The sequence below is a fragment of the Rhinoderma darwinii genome, chromosome 2 (assembly GCF_050947455.1).
Source record: "Rhinoderma darwinii isolate aRhiDar2 chromosome 2, aRhiDar2.hap1, whole genome shotgun sequence".
NCBI classification, from domain to species: Eukaryota; Metazoa; Chordata; class Amphibia; order Anura; family Rhinodermatidae; genus Rhinoderma; species Rhinoderma darwinii.
The window spans coordinates 375,808,914-375,828,553 of NC_134688.1; the positions used below are offsets into that span (position 1 = coordinate 375,808,914).

The following is a 19,640-nucleotide window of genomic DNA, read 5'->3' on the forward strand; positions in this document are numbered from 1 at the left end:
AAGTGTCAGGATTCTGAATACGTATCCCGTCCTGGCTCGAGGTAATGTCTATTAATTGTCAGGACACTTGAGTAACGTTAGTGTGTGTGTATGTGGCTGCACATAGTGATCTAGTAAGAACACTATATGCAGAATAAATGAATGGAGAGAAGTGCATGAGGCTGATTGGTCACCGATTGGTCAGTGTCATACACTTCACTCCACAACGCCCACTTGGTCAAAAAGTAAAACACGCCCAGTTGGGCATTAAGAAACTCATTAGCATAAAGCTAAAATAGGTCATAACTCCGTCACAAATGATCGTTTTTCTAAATAAAAAACACGGCTGTAATCTACATTACAGCGCCGATCACATTATGTACAAGATAGGCCACTTATAATGTGGTGACAGAGCCTCTTTAAGGGCCTATATAGAATGCAATCGCACCAAGAGGACTAAGAGCTTTTAAAGAAGCATCTATTTATCAAGATGATCTCTCTTTTCAGGCTGAATGGAAAGAGGCACACCTAATCCACTGTATGAATTTAGAAAAAAATATCCTAAAGTGCAATGAAAAAGAATACGATCAGATAACATCCGAGTTAACTCAAGACACGTTTAACAGAAGCACAAATGGAAGACTTCCTAAAAAAAAATATGAAAAAAGGCTGCTACCTATTCAGGCTGAAGTTAAAGAGAGAAAGAAAGATAAATTCTTTGGGGGAGCAAACGACAACAGCAAAAAAGGAATCGCTATATAGGAAAAAGAAAAGAGGCCAATAGTGACGTCTGGACCACAGACAGATTCTAATGGGTCTGATGACCCCACTAAAAATCAGGGTAATATCCCTCTAGGAAAACTTACTAGACGAGGAAGACGGAGCAAAAGAAAGAAGAAAAGTGAGACCTGGCCGTGACGTGGAAGAAATGATTGACACCACAAATGACTGCCCCCTCAATATCGGCAATTTATCTCCACTGACTCTAGACGAGGGTTGTAGAAAACTCCTCCAAAAGGGACTAATTTTCAGCACAGTAGACGACTTTGATGTATTAGATTCTGAAATCGATTCGTTTTAAAGACAAAAATTTAAATTTGTGTAAAGTCTTCAAACATGATAAGATAATTCCAGATGCTAGAAAGGAGGAAGAAGTCCCCTGTCAAATTGGTCCCTTGGGCTTCTGTGTAAGCAAAAATTTCTCAGAATTAGAAAATTAGTGTATTTTGTCAGTAGCCGAGGAGAACGTTGTTTCTGTTGCTCAGGATACAGATTAGGGCTGCGATTTTACTGGAGGGATCAAGTATACTTTCTCCCCACCGATAATACCTGGGAGTAGTTTAGATATTTTCTCCACCAGAGTTAAAAATGACCTGAAATTTCTTATCCAGCGAGGCGTGTCTATCCTCTCGAGAGGAAGATATAGCATTAAAATCACTCAAAAAACTAGAGAATATAGTAGTGAAGAGAGCTGATAAAGCCGGGAATACGCTACTCATGACCAGAGAATACTATAGCCATGAGGCTTTGAGGCAATTGTCCGATCAAAACATTTATTCCAAGTTAAGTAGCGACCGCACTGTAAAATTTCAGACCAAACTTCAATCTTTTCTACGCAGCAATGTACAATTAGGGATCCTGTCAAGAAAATCTGCTGAGAGGCTCCTTCCCACTTTCCGAAAAAAGCCAAACTGGTATTTTTTGCCAAAGATCCACAAAACATTAAAACCCCCACCCGGTCGCCCTATAGTTTCCGGAGTAGGATCCCTAACTAAGCCTATGTCTAAATATATTGACTTGCTCTTACGACCTATTCTTGACACCATCCCCTCTTTCCTTAAGGACACTAATGATTTCCTAAACGCACTTAATTTTTCCTGGGAGGAAAACTTTCATTTAGCGTAAGACGTAGAAAGCTTATACACTAGGATTCCCCACAAAACAGAATCAGTCAAACGTGTATTAGCGGATTCTGGAAAGAGCTTAAGTTGTATCGATTTCACTTGTGATGCTCTGTATTTATCATCCTCGAACACAACGCCTTTCAGTTTAACCCATTAGTGACCGGCCCATCGTGTTTCTACGTCGGTCACTAAGGGGCCTTATTCCGATGCCATAGACTTTTTACGTCGCGGCATCGGAATAAGTAAACAGAGCAGGGAGCTGTCAAATCTCCCTGCTCTCAGCTGCCAGAGGCAGCTGAGGGCTGGGAGCGTCCCTACTCTGCCGGGTGAGATCGATATTAGTATCGATCTCATCCGTTTAACCCCTCAGATGCGGTGCACAATAGCGAGCACCGCATCTGAGTTGTTTTGGAGAGAGGGAGGGAGCTCCCTCTCTCTCCCACCGACACCCGGCGATACGATTGCCGAGTGTCTGTGTCTGCGATGGCAGCCGGGGGCCTAATAAAGGCCCCCAGGTCTGCCTGGAGTGAATGCCTGCTAGATCATGCCGGAGGCATGACCTAGCAGATGCCTGTCCGTGTTAAACGGACAGGCAGTAATACACTGCAATACAAAAGTATTGCAGTGTATTATAAATGCGATCGCAGAATCGCATATTATAGTCCCCTAGTGGGACTAGTAAAAAAGTGAAAAAAAAGTTTAATAAAGTTAATTTAAAAAAAAATGTGAAAAAAAATGAAAAAACCAGCTTTTCCCCTTACAAAATGCTTTACTATTAAAAAAACTAAATAAAGTTAAAAAGTTACACATATTTGGTATCGCCGCATCCGTAACAACCCCGACTATAAATATATTACATTATTTAACACGCACGGTGAACGGCGTAAAAAATGTAATAAAAAACTCTGGAAAAATTTTCTGGGAATACTGACTTTAAAAAAATGTCTGACTTTAAAAAGTGATCAAAAAGTCGCATCTACTCCAAAATGGTACCAATAAAAACTACAAGTCTTCCCGCAAAAAAAAAGCCCTCATACAACCACATCGGCGAAAAAATAAAAAAGTTACGGCTCTTCAAATATAGAGACACAAAAACAAATAATTTTGAAAAAAAAGCGTTTTTACTGTGTAAAAGTAGTAAAACATACAAAAACTATACAAATTTGGTATCGTTGCAATCGTAACAACCCGTTGAATAAAGTTATTGTTATTTATATCACACGGTAAACGGCGTAGATTTAAGACGCGAAAAAGAGTGGCGAAATTTCAGGTTTTTTTCTATTTCCCCCCAAATAAAAGTTAATAAAAGTTAATCAATAAATAATATGTCCCCCAAAATGTTGCTATTAAAAAGTACAACTTGTCCCGCAAAAAACAAGACCTTATACAGCTATGTCAACGCAAAAATAAAAAGGTTATAGCTCTTGGAATGCGACGATGGAAAAACTTAAAAAATGGCCTGGTCATTAAGGTTTAAAATAGGCTGGTCATTAAGGGGTTAATAAGGTTTGGCAAATTCAAAAAAACGGGACTGCCATGGGCACCCCAGTTGCTTGTACCTATGCAAATATATTTCATGGGGTAGTCGAGGATGAATACATCATCTTATTGAATCCGTTACTAAAGGAAATTTGATTTTTCAGATTTGTGAACGACATATTCATTATTTGGTCCGAGTCCGAAATGTTGTTTAGCCATTTCGTTGACCATTTGAACACAGAAAATAGAATGAACATGAAATTGACATGAAAGATAAGTACTAGCACCATGGAGTTTTTAGATTTCAAGGTTAGAGTGACAGGAGGGACCATACACACAGTTTTAGGAAGTCACCAGCTACTAACATGCTGCTTCACTATAATAGCTTCCACACCCACCATGTAAAAAAAAGTGATCCCTTATGGACAATTCATAAGATTAAGGAGAATCAAATGATACAGACAAAACTTTTATGATACAAGCCCGAGACCTTAGGAATCACCTGTTAGTCAGAAGTTATCCAGCCCATTTGCTAGATAAGACCCTTGAAAGAGCTCTTCAGAAAAATCAGAAAGACCTCTTAAAGAGGTTCTGTCACCAGATTTTGCAACCCCTATCTGCTATTGCAGCAGATCGGCGCTGCAATGGAGATAAGAGTAACGTTTTTATTTTTAAAAAACGAGCATTTTTGGCCAAGTTATGACTATTTTTGTATTTATGCAAATGAGGCTTGCAAAAGTCCAAGTGGGCGTGTTTAAAGTAAAAGTCCAAGTGGGCGTGTATTATGTGCGTACATCGGGGCGTTTTTACTACTTTTACTAGCTGGGCGTTCTGACGAGAAGTATCATCCACTTCTCTTCAGAACGCCCAGCTTCTGGCAGTGCAGACACAGCGTGTTCTCCAGAGATCACGCTGTGTCGTCACTCACAGGTCCTGCATCGTGTCAGACGAGCGAGGACACATCGGCACCAGAGGCTACAGTTGATTCTGGAGCAGCATCGGCATTTGCAGGTAAGTCGATGTAGCTACTTACCTGCAAACGCTGATGCTGCTGCAGAATCAACTGTAGCCTCTGGTGCCAATGTGGCCGACACGATGCAGGACCTGTGAGTGACGTCACAGATCTGCACTGCCAGAAGCTGGGCGTTCTGAAGAGAAGTGGATGATACTTCTCATCAGAACGCCCAGCTAGTAAAAGTAGTAAAAACGACCGATGTAGGCACATAATACACGCCCACTTGTACTTTTGCAAGCCTCATTTGCATAAATACAAAAATGGTCATAACTTGGCCAAAAATGCTCGTTTTTAAAAAATAAAAACGTTACTCTTATCTACATTGCAGCGCCGATCTGCTGCAATAGGAGATAGGGGTTGCAAAATCTGGTAACAGAGCCTCTTTAAGTTCCTCTCTGAATAAAAGAACGAAGCGGGAGGAATAGGAAAACAAGGCAAAGGTTCACGTTTGCCTTTAATTAGAACACTCAAGCACAGGCCATTAAGAACGCCATTTTCAAGCATTGGCAAATAATAGAAGACGATCCCACTCTTAGAGAAATTTCTGTCAATAAACCTCTTATCTCATTTTGGAGAAATAGAACAATTAAAGATCAACTAGTCAGAAGTAGCTTTGTAGATTATGAAGATAAAAAGAGAAAGACCTGGCTAGAAAAATCCATTCCGATAGGAAACCATCGCTGTGGAAATTGTGCTTTTTGTAATTTCAACCTTCAAGCCAAAATGCTAGAATTTGGGGGTTAATCCCTTAGGGTTCGACATTTTATTAGTTGTAAACTAAATTTGTGATTTACGTGATCTTCTGTCCTTGTGGACGTTTTTACGTAGGTAAAACAAGTAGTTACTTATACATTCGGTTCAGGGAACATTATAAATCAGTGGAATCAGGCGAAGGAGAACCACGCCTTATCAAACACATACGTGAAGAACATTGGAGCGATCCAAATGTTCTAAGATTTGCAGGGATCGATCAGGCCCATTAGCCAATTAACGGAAGAGATCGTCATAAAATTCTCTTAAGGAAACAGGCGGGCTGGATCATTCGCACCAATGCGATGGGCCCAGCAGGTCTAAATGACCAGAATGATATGGCCGCATTTCTTTGAATCACTGTATCTTTGCACCTAGAGCTGGTCTATTCAAGGCAGTTGAAGTTGTTTTAAATCAGGGGAGACATAGTGTTTTGCATGCCTCCTCTGTTTTAAAATAAAGGGTGTTGAACATTTCTCCCCTGTATATTAGAAGTGTAGGGTTACAACCTAAATTAAGGTTTCTTTTATGTTGCTAGGGACGCTTGACCGACAGTCATGGTTCCATCCCTCTGCCACGTCAAATGACGCGTTCGGGGGGGATGCAGCCACCATTTGTTTTCCCCCCTGCCATTTCAAGTTCTTTTCTCCCATTGATATAAACTAAGCGAGATGTGGCTCGCTGTTAGAGAGAAACTGCCTCTCTTGTCCTTTCATCCCAGATTGGCTGTAGCGTGCGCTTGAGCGGCGTAGGTTTAGCCTGCAAATGTGCGCCCGGCAACCAATCAGGGGTGAGGACTTACGTCACGAAGGGCTTCACCCCTGTGACGTCGGGAATCTTTTGAGCTCCCCGATTGGCCCATAGAGTGGGCGCTAGCCGTTGTGTGTCCGAGTTGAACTGCTCAATCACGGCATTAGGTGCGCTATTTAAAGCCCCGGTATAGCCATGTTTTTAGGTCAGAAAAAGCGTCTTTAAGCGCGAAACAGTCTGTAACCGCAGTTGTCTGTTCGTCCTCCCTCCACAGTCCTTGTTTGATGCCATAATAAAGGACTTTTACTGCATCTGGTTGAGTGCTGCATGTTTTTCTTACATAATTGAATAGTATACTTTGTTTTTTTCCTTCCTGTTAAAATGTAGTAGTTTTATCCATGCACATTCTGTGTGAAGTTACTGCCACTAGGTGTCTCTCTTCCTGTTATCTGCTGTCCACCCCGTTGTCAAGCAAAACCAGTCCCTAGTTAGAGCAGAGGAGACAGACTGCAGAAAGTAGGGGTTTGTCTCTTCACAGCATTTCCATAGAAGTCTATGGAGAGGGGAGCAGGAGCAGAGATAGAGACACAGACACGCTGCTGATACAAGTCTAATTAAAGGGGAGTGGGGAGCAGAGTGAGAAAGACACAGACAGATGTGCCGCAGCTTTTAGAGAAGTATTATTTCTCACCCCAGTGCTTGATTCCCAGCTACACTGCTTATTACTGCTGTATAATGTCCTCCTCCAAAATAGTCTTATTCCTCATTTACACACATATGACAGCTTATTCTAGAAAGTCACCTGAAAAGTTAGGTAAGCTTTAAGTGTCTGTATCCTAACAGTGTATACTTTTTTTTACAGTGATCACAACTGGGTGAAATGCAGTAACACTTTAAAGATATTGGGGTAGGCTAATTTCCTCTTCAGTATTTAAAAGCAACAAAAACTTGTACTTAACAAAAAGATGGACATTTACATGTTCACTGCATAATCTGTCATATTGAATTTTCTGCATATTGTTTGCAATAAAAAAAATTCTATGCAATAAAAAATAAATAGATATGACTTAACTTACATTTACCACTAAGCAAGAACCTGCCTACACCTTCCAGGCTCAGTTCATCAAGGACTTTTTCTTGGGTTCCTATGCCCAGGGTCCGGGAGAAAAGATTACGAAGAAAGTCCACTAAAAAAATAATAAACAAGGATGTAAATATTTTTCAAAATTTGAGAATGTGTCTATTTATAAGCAACATGGACTTCTATGGAAAAGATACAGCTCAATTACGGACACCAAAAGAACATGCGGTGAAATACATATGTAAGAAAATATGCCTGTTTTGTTTTAGGACAGCCTGTAACGTGCCTATTAATTCTCAGATCAATAGCAGGAATTCCATACAAGGGAGTGATTTTCCCGATAACTATATGCTTGTTTTGTATTTCCCGAGAATAGGTTTATAATGTAGATTTACTACAGCTGAAGCTTAACAAAGTTTTCACACAAAAATATTTTATGATAGATCTATTCGATATGCAATAAAAGACTTATCGGTGGTGGTCCAACCACTATGAACCTAGAACCACTGATTCTGAAAACTAGTGCCATTCCCTGCAGATGTGGCCACTCTCCATTAATGGGGCTGGTAAATACTACGATAGTTGTATGGGGACCAAGCATTCCTGCTATCAGGCTTGATATGAGCTTTGCAAATGTGGTGCACAACTGTAACATTTTTGGCCACCACCAAACAGAAAACTGCTAGCCATAAGAGGGAAAAAAGTGTCAACTAAACTGCTAAAATAAACATGGCGCATGTGTTTGCACAACATTCTACACTACATCTACTTTATGGTCTGTGCCATTTTTTTATAGATGTCCTAAAATATTGCAGGGTTTAAGGACTAAAGCTTATAGAACTGGTCACGCAAAAAAAAAAAAAAAAGACAATGGGGCAGATTTACTTTTTAAATTGAACAAAAATTCTGGCGTACATGCTATGCGGCAAATTTTTGGTGAGCCGGTCAAAAAAAAAAAGTGTCTAAAACCGTAAAAAAAATTGCTTAGCTGGAAAGGGACGTGGTCTAGCAAAAAGGAATGTGGATTAAAATGTGAAACTGCTCCAAAATTTGGGCGCTAAAAACTGGTGTAAACTAAGCCAATTCACAGGTGGTATGTGGAAGAGAATAGTGTCTGGCAAGAAGCGCCAGATTTAACAAACAGCATGCACCACTTGGATAACTTTGGCGCATTTTTTGACTGCATTGTCTAAGTTTACACTCTCTAAAACTTAGACTGTATTAGTAAATCTGCCCCATCGTGAGAATTTGAGTTTGATGTAGCTTTTGTTAAAAACAGGTTCAGCGTATGCAACAGGAGATGCTCCTGGTGCATAGTCTGAACATATCCAAAGAGCCCTATAAATCAGAAGCATGCAAAAAAAAAAAAAAGTGTCCTTTTGGCACTCCTGAGCAGTTATATGTCTGTACCGCTGAAAACGATATACCGCACAGTATATTTTTGTTAACATGGGGGGTCTATGTATGAAGTAAACCACTGTATGTTCGGCATGTACACCAAAGGCAAACTGAGGTGTGAACAGAGTCTGAGTTCCATCCAACATTGAAGTGTGAAGGTCACACATTGTGATTCTGACCCAAAAAGCTTACTTTCTGATGCACTGCTGTTTTCTTCACTGGAATCCGAATCCTGGAAAATAAATAAAGTTACATTTCCATCTGATCAGCCAAATGATAGATATATGTAATTTAACCTTTTCTCGCCAAGCCTATGTAAATTAACACGCTAATTACAGGCTACCTTTGGTGGCACTGCGCACTACTGCACGCAGTGCCATTGGCAGAATTGAGATGTCACACTAAACATCCTGTACTGTAAAAGGGAACTGAAATAATCAGTTCATTGACCGTATTAAAAATAATACTGTCAGGGATCATTACCATGTATATTGTTTGCAAAAATATTATCCTCACACATATGTATATACATTTCAGTTCTTTGTGTAATATACTGATATATAACAATGAATACCCATAACTGAATGTGAGGACATATCACACCTCCACTGAGGGAAGAATAACACCAAATACAAATTGTATCTGCAAAAATGTATAAATACTTTATTACATTAAATCATAAAAACATATTGGCCATCAGGACCTAAAAATGGAACAAACAATTAAAATACACGGATATAGAGAACAGAAAGGCTATTCAAAAGATGACATATACACAAAAGTGCTGTATATATAGCAGCAATGCGGGTCACTTAGTCAAACTAGCTGTATGTGTATAATATGAGGAAATCTGCAAACCACACAAGGTTCAGACACCCATGTCGTCGCACAACAACATGAAATTGACCCACCAATGTATATACAGGGAAGGCAGCAGACATAAAGTACCATGTGTATAAAGCTAAATAGAAACCAGGAAGTCACCATAAATCAAAGTACGGTCCCAGAGACTATACCAACCCATGTGTAGCATGAATAGCCTAAAATGAACTCCACACCAGGAGCCCCGACGCGCGTTTCGCGGTAGCTTTTTCAAGGGGTTCAAGCTATTTAGCTTTATACACATGGTACTTTATGTCGGCTGCCTTCCCTGTATATACATTTTGTGTATATGTCATCTTTTGAATAGCCTTTCTGTTCTCTATATCAGTGTATTTTAATTGTTTGTTCCATTTTTAGGTCCTGATGGCCAATATGTTTTTATGATTTCATGTAATAAAGGATTTATACATTTTTGCAGATACAATTTGTATTTGGTGTTATTCTTCCCTCAGTGGAGGTGTGATATGTCCTCACATTCAGTTATGGGTATTCAATGTCTATTCTCTTTTTGATATGTGCGGACGTTTATTATAACGTGTATCGTTTGGCCTGTCTCAGTATAGGTATCTGATATATAACAAGTTCTTCGTTCATGTCGGACACGCGTATGGAGACACCGCCCCTGGAATGCAAGAGGAGTGTACAGAAGAACTTACAGCTGAGGAGCCAGTGGTGCTTGGGCACGTCCCACATCTCTAGGGAGGGGGCATGTGTCTTTTTCTGTGTTTCTTTGTTCTGAATAAAGTTAGTGGACTTCCTGTCCTATCTGAGGAAAGCTGTGTACCAACATCTCTCTGGCTGGTTTACTTCTTTCCAGGCATGCCTTCAGCTTTCAATTTACAGAGGTGGTTATTCGGTGTGAAATAACAGGGAGAAGGAAGCTACCCTGAAATTCGGACTTGACAATACGAACACCCACAAAAAAGTGCACAACTCTTTGAAACCACACACCCCAACATTAGAAATCCTTTGTGGCATGAACACATCTTGGATGGGCGTTAGGTGCCGTAACGTCTATGGCCGCGGCCCGTCGTGCTGACTTACCCTCTAACGGCTGTGGCCATGGACATGTGAGTTCTCGGCGGCATCTCCCTCCCGGGAGACGCCGGCACTCACTTCCTGCTTCAGAGACTGTCTACCGCAGGGCGCACGCCCGCGCAAGCACGGCCTTAAAGGGCCAGTGCGCGCACAATTGCAGGTAATCTGCAATCAGTCCAGAATGCTGCTGGACTATAAAAAGAGCTCTGCCCCCTTGATCATTGCCTGAGCGTTATATACCTAAAGTTTGTCTTGCAAATGGTTGTCTAGTGTTTTCCAGTTCCCAGTGGTACCCGTTCCTGCTGCCTGTACCTTGTATCCCATGCTACCGTGCCGTCTAGAGTTGTGGTCGAGCTGTGTCTTCCGCTGCATCTGCTGTGTTACACCCACCGGGTGTCTGTCTTCTGCCGGAGCCTTATCTTAAGCCTGAATCACCGCTACTGTCTACATTGCCTCCGGTACCCTTTCTGGACTATAGACATTGTATTGTACCTGGTTGGCCAGCTGCCTATCCGCTACGACGTACGGCCCAGTGGGTCCACATCCCGCACCGTGGCAGGTGCTCAGGAATTAATACATTACTGTCACACAAATTGTATTTTACGCCAAACATACAATAACTGCCCCGGCCACCAATTTGTGGCTTTTGTACCCTAGCCCTAACTTAGAGCCCGACTTCAGCTAACACCGCCTCTCTGAGAAGAGCTGAGGATAGCCGAAGTGATACCATCTCAGCCAAAGGAGCTGAGCGCTTCTGCCCCTTTGTTTGGGCTTGTCCACATGTAACGGAATTGCTGTGTATTTTCCGTCCGGAATTGCGGTCGGAAAATATGCAGAATACAGCAGCAGTAAAGTGGGTGTGAATGAACAAATGTCATGCACACGCTGCGTAAAATTTCAGTCATGAAATTCACCAGCGGTGCATAATTTTTGTTCCGCAGCATGTCAATTCCTGCTGCGGAAAGTGAACTGAATTTCTGCGTTTTTCAGAGGAGATGTCACCATCTCACAGACTTGAAAAAAAAAATCCAAAATCCGCACCATATTCTGCAGTAAAAAAAACACACAGGAAATGGTGCATTTTTTCCCGCAGCGGAATGTCTGCTAGTTATAGCAGAAATACTGCAGAAATTTTCTGCAGCAATTCCGTTACCTGTGGACAAGCCCTTTCTGTGATCGGTGGGAGTCTCAGCACCCGGACACCCACCGATCAAAACTTTCTACATGTCACTATGGTATGCCAAAAGTTTTATGAAACAAAGGTCACTCTTTAAGCCAAGTTCATACTGTGCAGTTTTTGAGGAATCTTTTTTTTTTTAGCCAAAACAAGGAGTGGACACAAAAAAAGAGAAAAGAGAGAAGAGAAAGAGGAGGAATATAATTCTTTCCTTTATAGTATCCACTCCTGGTGCATCAAATACTGCACAAAACTACCCTGTATGAATCTGGCCGAATAAAAACCACAAGTGTGTATGTTTTGCCTTCGAGTCACATTTGCTAGAGTAAGAAAATATATGTAAAGGCGTCAATGATGGGAGAAATGTGATTCCACAGATAAAAAAACAAATTAACTATGTAAACTAGTTACCTCTGAATCTTCCAACTTGGTGGGAGGTTCCTTGACTTCTTTTCCCTCTAAGCCCAGAAATAATAATATTAGTATATTAATAATTATTTAAAAAAAATCTAGTATATTGTTTGTAAAATGCAGGGCTTATTCACACGGACGTGTCCGTTTTGCACGCGCAAAAAAACCTGCGTTTTGCAAGAGGCACCCGGAAGTGCTTCCGTGTGCCGTGCGCGATTTGCACGCACCCATTGACTTCAATGGGTGCGTGCTGCACTAAACCACTGGCAAGTATAGGACATGTCGTGAGTTTTACGCAGCGCACATACGTTGCGTGAAAATCACCGACAGTCTGAACGGCCCCATTCTCTTACATAGGTCCGTGCGACGCGCGTGAAAAACACACGCGTAGCACGGACGTATAACACGTTGGTGTGAATAAGGCCTCATTTGTACATTTTAATCTTTGCATCCTCTTGTTAGAGACTAGTTTTTATTTTAATCAAATCTTTATTATATATTTGCAATACAAATAGGGGGAATTTATTAAATACTCTGGCCTCAGTGGGTATACGACATAGGACCGCAGAGGCCAGTGATTCCCTGCAGCGATCAAATGGGTTTTCACTTCACAGGGGCGTGGAGCACTGGAGTAATGCCTCTTTTTTTGCTTTATTGCATCCCCCTCCCTCCACATTTTTGATGAACTTGGAAAACCTCTTCATGTTTTTTAAAATGACAAGTGACCCTTTAACTCCATAAAACACACAGAAGAATGAGCGGACCATGTCTAAAGACTGGTCATCATGTTGCGCGCCAAACAAAGTGTAAATGCTGGTCAAGTTAAAGGGGTTGTTCAGCAATAAACCTATTTTTATTTATCAAATGGGAAGGGAATAGAAGATCAGGCCACTTACCAGTAGAAAGTTCTAACTACTAGATCTGGCACTGTGCTCTATCTATTGGAGAATACAGAGCATTGCGTTCATTGTGAGGCGATAGTGTATGTGGCGACCCACAGCTGCACAATGTACGCTAGTCTCATTAACCTTTCTCATACAGGTAAGTAGATTCATTTTCTGCTAAAAAATTATATATTATAATCCCAGAACACCCCTTTAACCTTTTCAATGCCAAGGGCATATGTAATACTTGTGCGCTTGTCTGCGACTAGAATATAAGGGCTAAAGCTTAGATCTTGGTATCATACTAAAGCCTTGAAGCTTTCAAATGATACCACAATCTAGGTGCTGTAATCGGGGAGCAGAACTCACTTAATCCCTTCGTGACTAAGCCATTTTTTTATTCTTCATTTTCATTATTCACTCCCTGCATTCCAAAAGCCATACATTTTTTATTTTTCCGTCAGTAGAGTGGTGTGAAGGCTTATTTTTCACGCGAGGAGTTGTAGTTTCTTTTGGTACCATTTATAGTTCCATATAATGTATTGGGAAACAAACAAAATTGTTTGCGGGCTGAAGTTGGAAAAAATTGTGATTCCTCAATTGTTTTTTAGGTTTAGTTTTTACGGATTTCACCATGCGGTAAAAACAACAACAACTTATCTTTATTCTTTTATTCTTTATAATTGTATTTTTATTGGTACCAGTTTTTGGTACGTAGAACTTTTTGATCACTTTTTATGAAAATTTTTTTAGAGCTAAGTTGACCAAAAAACTGTTAATTTGGCGATTTAAATCTTTTATTTTTTACGGCGTTCACCGTGCGCACTAAATAACCCTATATTGTAATAGCTCAGACTTTTACGGATGCAGCGATACCAATTTTGTTTACTTTTTACATTACTTTAGGGGGGAAATGGGAAAAGGTTTTTTTTCAACTTTTTAATATTTTTTTCACTACTAAAAACTTTTTTTACACACTTTATTAGCCCCCCTAGGGGACTTGAACCAGCGGTTGTTAGATCGCTGGTACAATATACTGCAATGCTAACGTATTGCAGTATATCGTCACTTTTACAGGCTTAACAGAGGCAGATTGAAGGCAGCTCTGGGGGCCTTCATTAGGCCCCTGGGCTGCCATAACAACCGTCATCACCCCCCGATCTCACTGTGTCAGAGTGGGCTGCCCCCCTCTTTTCAATGCCTCAGATGCTGCCGTCGCGATTGACTGCAGCATTTGAGGGGTTAAATGGCCAGGAACAACGCGATCGCTGCTTCCGGCTGTTAGTCCCGGGTGTCCGCTGTAAAATACAGCCGACACCCGCAGCATATGGAGCGCGCACAGCATGTAAGCTCGCACTACACATCACCCCCCCCCCCCACACTTGGACGTAATAGCACGTCTGGGTGCGTGAAGGGGTTCAAGTCTGGGGGAGACATGAGAGGTTTTACTTCCTGGTTCTGTGTCTCTGAGAGGGGTAGGAGGCTGAAGCTGCAAGTGAGAGCAGGAAAAAAAGATCACAGCCTGATACTGCCAACCAATCCGAGAGGATATGCGCTCTCTGGTTGACACATTTAGGGAGTCTTTATTTTTCCTACTGGAGGGGAGAGAGGATGAGGATGAACTTGCACATCTAATCACCCCCTCCGCCTAATCAGGACATTTGTCTGTCACCGTGACGTGTTTACCACCATCTGGATCAGGGAGATTTTTGGTCTCATCAATTTTGCTGATTTTGGGAATATGTGCATGTTGACATACAAATAAGTGGCATGTATGAACTCTGCACATCCTGAACTTTTATTTTTAGGAGGTTTTGTGCATCTAAACTCTGCTTGGGCCCGACTTTTAAGCCACAAACATGAATTTGTATGTATTTTTCCCGCAATGTAACACTTTGATGCAAAATTGCATAAATGTGAAAATTGAAGGATGAATGTAAAGTGCCAAGTGGCATTTTTACAATGTGCCAGGTGTTTACTTTCATAAAATATATAGGTAGAAGGATATAATAAGATTTTAGGGATTTTATAATTCAGGTTTTCTTTATTTAGTTTGGGACAGTGAAAGGTGCCAGAAATAAATATACAATTTGGGTCGCTCGTATGGTGATGTGTGTAGAACTCGCAGCGTGCGTCCACACAGGACAGAACATTCTGCAGGAAATAAGCCTGCAGAATTTGCCACAATCTGCATGTTAGAGATTACAGATTTTTTCACTGCGAAATTCACCCCTCTCATTGGAAAGAGGGAAATTTGCAGGGAACATACGCAACATGAATTAACATTCTGCAGATTTCCGTAAGGAGTCTTAACCAATTTGCTTCTCCTGTAATACGCTGCAGCATATCTGCCACGTGTGGAACGTGCACAAGTTGAGAATTTTGGTGCCGCAAATACACACCAAAACCACAGAATACGCAGGGAATTTGAAGGGAAAAAAATGTCTGCGTCGTGCTGCGTTTTTCGGTGCGGTTTTTAAGTTTTGCTGCGTAAATAGCTGTGTTTTCATGCTGCGGGCTTTGATGCGTATTTCTCCAGAACTAGGCGATAGAATTTGCAAACGGAATTGCACGATAAATTGACATGCTGCGGCTCCGAAAATACGAACCGCGGGTCCATTTACATGCAGAAAAAAGCGCATGGTGGACATGAGATTTCAGGAAATCTCATGGACGTCACTGGTACTGTTTTGCCGCACATAATACGCAACGTGTGCATGCAGTCTAAGGCCTCATGCACACGACCGTAGCCATGTGCATGGCCGTGATTTTTGGGTCGGTCGGGGGCGGAGTGTCACCCGCAAGCCGCCGGTAAATCGCGGGCCGTGCACATGGCCGCGGCCATTATTTGCTATGAGCCTGGTCCGCAGAACACGGCCGTAATAAGACTTGCCCGTTCTTTCTGCGGTCCAGGCTCCTGGGCCATGCATAGAAATGAAAGGGGCCGCAATTCTCCAGTGGATTTTTGGGGGAATTGCGGCCGCAAAAGCACGTTGGTGTGCATGGGCCGTTACAGTTCAACATGCTGCACAATAATAGATGGCATAGATTTACGCCAGAAATGATCATAATTATTCATATTTTTGGTAAAGGAACCCTATAACTAGCAATCCTCGAATACAAGCAGGTGTAATGTGACAACCACGCTGGGAATTCCAGTTACGGCAGTGCGTGCCAATGGTGATTGAGTCTATGTTCACACAATTATTTGTGGGGTGGAATGGGAAAAAACAGTGATTCCTCCATGTTTTTTGGGTTTAATTTTTACGCCACTCACCGTGCAAAAAAAACGACACGTTAATTTTATTCTGCAGGTCAATACGATTATGGAGATAACAAATAATTCTTATTTTACTACTTTTACAAGAAAGAAAACGAAATTGTTAAAAATTACGTTTGTGTCGCCACATTCTGAGAGCCATAACTTTTTATTTTTCTGTCGATTGAGCGGTATGAGGGTTTACTTTGTTGCGTGACGAGCTGTCGTTTTTATGGTACTATTTTGGGGTACATGCGAGTTTTTGATCACTTTTAATTCCATTTTTTGAAGGAGATGAAGAGACCAAAAAACAGCAATTCCGGTGGATTCAATTTTTTTACGCCATTCACTGCGGGTTAAATAACGTTATATTATAGACGCAGTGATATCAATTATGTTTATTTTTTTTACAATGCTTTAAGTTTTTTTAAAAACTTTTAATATTGTTTTGTTTACTTGAACAAGCATCCCTTGCACGATATACTGCAATACTGATGTATTGCAGCTATCACGATTCTGACAGTCTCCTATTAAGCCCTTCATTAGGCCCCCAGACTGCCATGCCAACCATCGGCACCCCGCGATTGGGTGGCGGCGATGGGCTGTCAGAAGGTGTCACCCCCTCTTTCTAACGCCTTAGATGCCGAGGGCGCTATTGACCACGGCATCTAATGGATTAAATGAGAAAGATTGCGCTCGAGTGGGATACCGCTCATTACCGTGAAGCGTCGGCTGTAACCTACAGCCGACATCCATGTTGTATGAAGCGGGCTCAGCTTGCGGGCCCGCTCCATACGTTCCCTACCCAGCTTTACAGAGGATTGCCCACACTGGATACAATTCTAGCAAACTCAATATCAGTTCTGTACATGCAATTCAGCTTCTGGATTGCCAAAGAATGTTCCGATTCACTGACAGCAACCATAGATTTTAAAAAATGGGAAGGCACTGAAACGGGAACACCTACAATACTTTCGTAACTGTTGGAAACATTGTGTCGGTGGCTTCAAACTCTTGTCCACCCCATAGCGGCAGATTAAGGGTGTAGTCAGACATTGCGGCAACCACATCGAAAAACCGCGGGCACTTTTACAGCAATTTGATAACGTTAAAAACATATGAGATTTTAGGATTTGGTTTTAACTGCACATTCTGAATACACCCCTACTAAGCGCTCTATGATTTAGGCAGCATAAACTTAAACCAGGCAGTCTAAATATGCGCCAAATTTATCACAGCACCGCAGGCTATATGAGAAATTTGGCACGTCTCGCTAAATACTTTTCTCTTTAGGATACCAGTCTAGTTGGCTTATCTATATATTCATGTAATAGAACTTTCTTTACAGTCTTTATAGTGGGGGAAATATTCTATTTTCCATCCATTACAGCAGCTACTTCATATTCTCATAGACCTGCATATACAGCTGACCAGGCACATATGGAACAACGACCATCCACACTGCTGCACTGTCCCTGCCTTCAGCCTCCCCCTGCATACGGGTACGTGCACGTGTACCCCCCCCAGCCGACAGTGACGGCAGGAAGTCAGAGCCCCCCCAATACACTATGCTGTACCTGCAGCCATGAAGACTCCTGTAGCTTACGACTCTGAGAGAACTATGGATCAGCTGACCAAAGTAAGCCCCGCCCCCGCCACAATTACAGGGGCCGAGAGGGTGACGATCCTGATTGGCTAAGCTGTGTGATTGGCAGATAGCTCGTCTAATAGCTGTGACTGCTGTGTGTTGTGACAGATACTGTTCTGACAACGTGTGGTTGTCGCTTCACAGTTTGCTTATGAGACGTGTGCAGTGATGTCAACTAGGTGGATAGATCATAGAAAATGTAACCCTTTGAGGGCTGAACCAATTTTGGTATTGAAGACCAGAATTTTTTTTTTAAAAGATTTCAGTTTGCATCATAGCGGTTATTATTCTTTTTTTATTTTTCAACATAGCTGTATAAGGCTTTATTTTTGGCATAACTTTATGTAGGTACCAATTTTGGTACATATACATTAGCATTTCACTTGCAGAAAAAAAATCTATTCCGCTGCAGTTTTTGTTTTTAGACGGTTTACACCGATCATCATAAATTTTGCTATACAGTTATTGTACAGGTTGTTAGGTTCATGACGATACCAAATATGTGTATATTACCTTATGTTTTAAGACTTAGATTTAATAACATTTATTTATATTTAAAAAAAAAGGGCATTTGAGGTGTTTTTTTTACCGATTTACAATTATTTTTTTAAAAGGAGCTAACCCACAAAAATTGGCACACAAATAATACCACTCATTTACAGCAAACACTTATCTAATAATAATGCTTAAGGGTAAGGACACACGGAGCGGCACCATGCTCAGTGCGGTTGTCAAGTAGCCTGTTAATAGCCGCGTGTTGTTGCAAGTAAAACGGCCCTTTAAATGCAAAATTGTGCGGCCATAAAGGGTGTATTAATTAATTTTGTAGGTAAAGGGCAACAACGCAAGGCCATAATCTGGCGATTTAACAGCCACGCTGGAGCGGTTGTTGGCCGCGTCACGGCTGGGTTAGTGCTGCTCCATGTGACTTTACCCTTAAAATCACTTCCTCCCCTGCTCCGTTGGTGGTTTGTGGGTGGGCAGCAGCCCAGCATCATGTGACGCTCCTGCCGCTCTAGCTTCCAGTAGTTATTTGCAGTCCTGCTCTTATAACCCTGCCCCCATGAAGTTGGAGCTTTGTTCTGAAGAAGCATAAGTATATTCAATTGGCTGCAATACAGGGTAGATCACTGAGCAGAGCTGAGGACAGCTGCCCAATGTAGAAGGTGGTAGCAGATATCAAGTCAAAGAATAAATACTAGGTGGCGCTATCACTGCCACCAATGTAAATTGCTGCTGCACAGAAAATCTTTTTTTAATACATTTATATTGAAAATATTACTTTTATATATAATCATTTTCATGGGATAACCCCTTTAACATGGCGTTTTTTATTTTTTTAATTATTTAACTTTTTTATTACATGGAGGGATTTTTTATTTAGATTTTTATAGCTATAATGTTCTGACATATATCTATATGCCAGTAAATAAGCCCATATCCTAATAGTACAGTGGTTGGGGCATACCTAAGTATACCCTTACAACAGGAAATATATTCAGACATTTTTTTTCTTTAAAAGTAATGCTCATCAAGAATAGCCCATACATAAAAACATATTTCCCACAGTATGAACAATTTTTCCCATAAAAATTGTAAGATGTATTTTTCTCAGAAAATAATAAAGTATATGATAGGATTGCAGCGTTTACAGCTAAAGACTTTTTTTTATACATTCCTAGTTTTGGCTACAAAAACGGTTTTAAAATGTAAAATGTGAACTGGGCCCAAGAGATTTTGTAGTGTGCAAAGCAATGATCTAATAGCTGTGATTATTTGTTGTGATAGTGCTAAGGGATAATAAGTCAATAAGTATATAAGGATAACCTTCTCTTACCTATTTTCATCTCAGCCATGCACATGAGAAGGGTCAGGTATGTTTAGGGAGGCATAAAATCTCAGTGCAGTCATTCAAATCTTCTTACATTTAATCTGATTACATCTGTCCATTTGCATAGGATAAACCATTCAGATTTATGTACTGG

The 19,640-nt window shown here is 41.1% G+C and overlaps 1 protein-coding gene across 1 annotated transcript in view; it reads right to left on the reverse strand.

Annotated features, from left to right (window-relative positions):
* Nucleotides 1-17,653, reverse strand: part of SIRT2 (sirtuin 2) — a 59,696-nt gene extending 42,043 nt beyond the window's left edge. The window contains exons 1-4 of the mRNA XM_075853895.1: nucleotides 17,585-17,653; nucleotides 11,865-11,911; nucleotides 8,549-8,588; nucleotides 6,954-7,064 (exon numbers count right to left, since the gene is read on the reverse strand). Of these exons, the coding sequence (XP_075710010.1) occupies nucleotides 6,954-7,064; nucleotides 8,549-8,588; nucleotides 11,865-11,911; nucleotides 17,585-17,594 (208 nt within the window). The 5' untranslated portion in view covers nucleotides 17,595-17,653. The remainder of the gene's footprint in view (nucleotides 1-6,953; nucleotides 7,065-8,548; nucleotides 8,589-11,864; nucleotides 11,912-17,584) is intronic.
* Between the last annotated feature and the right edge of the window lie 1,987 nt (nucleotides 17,654-19,640).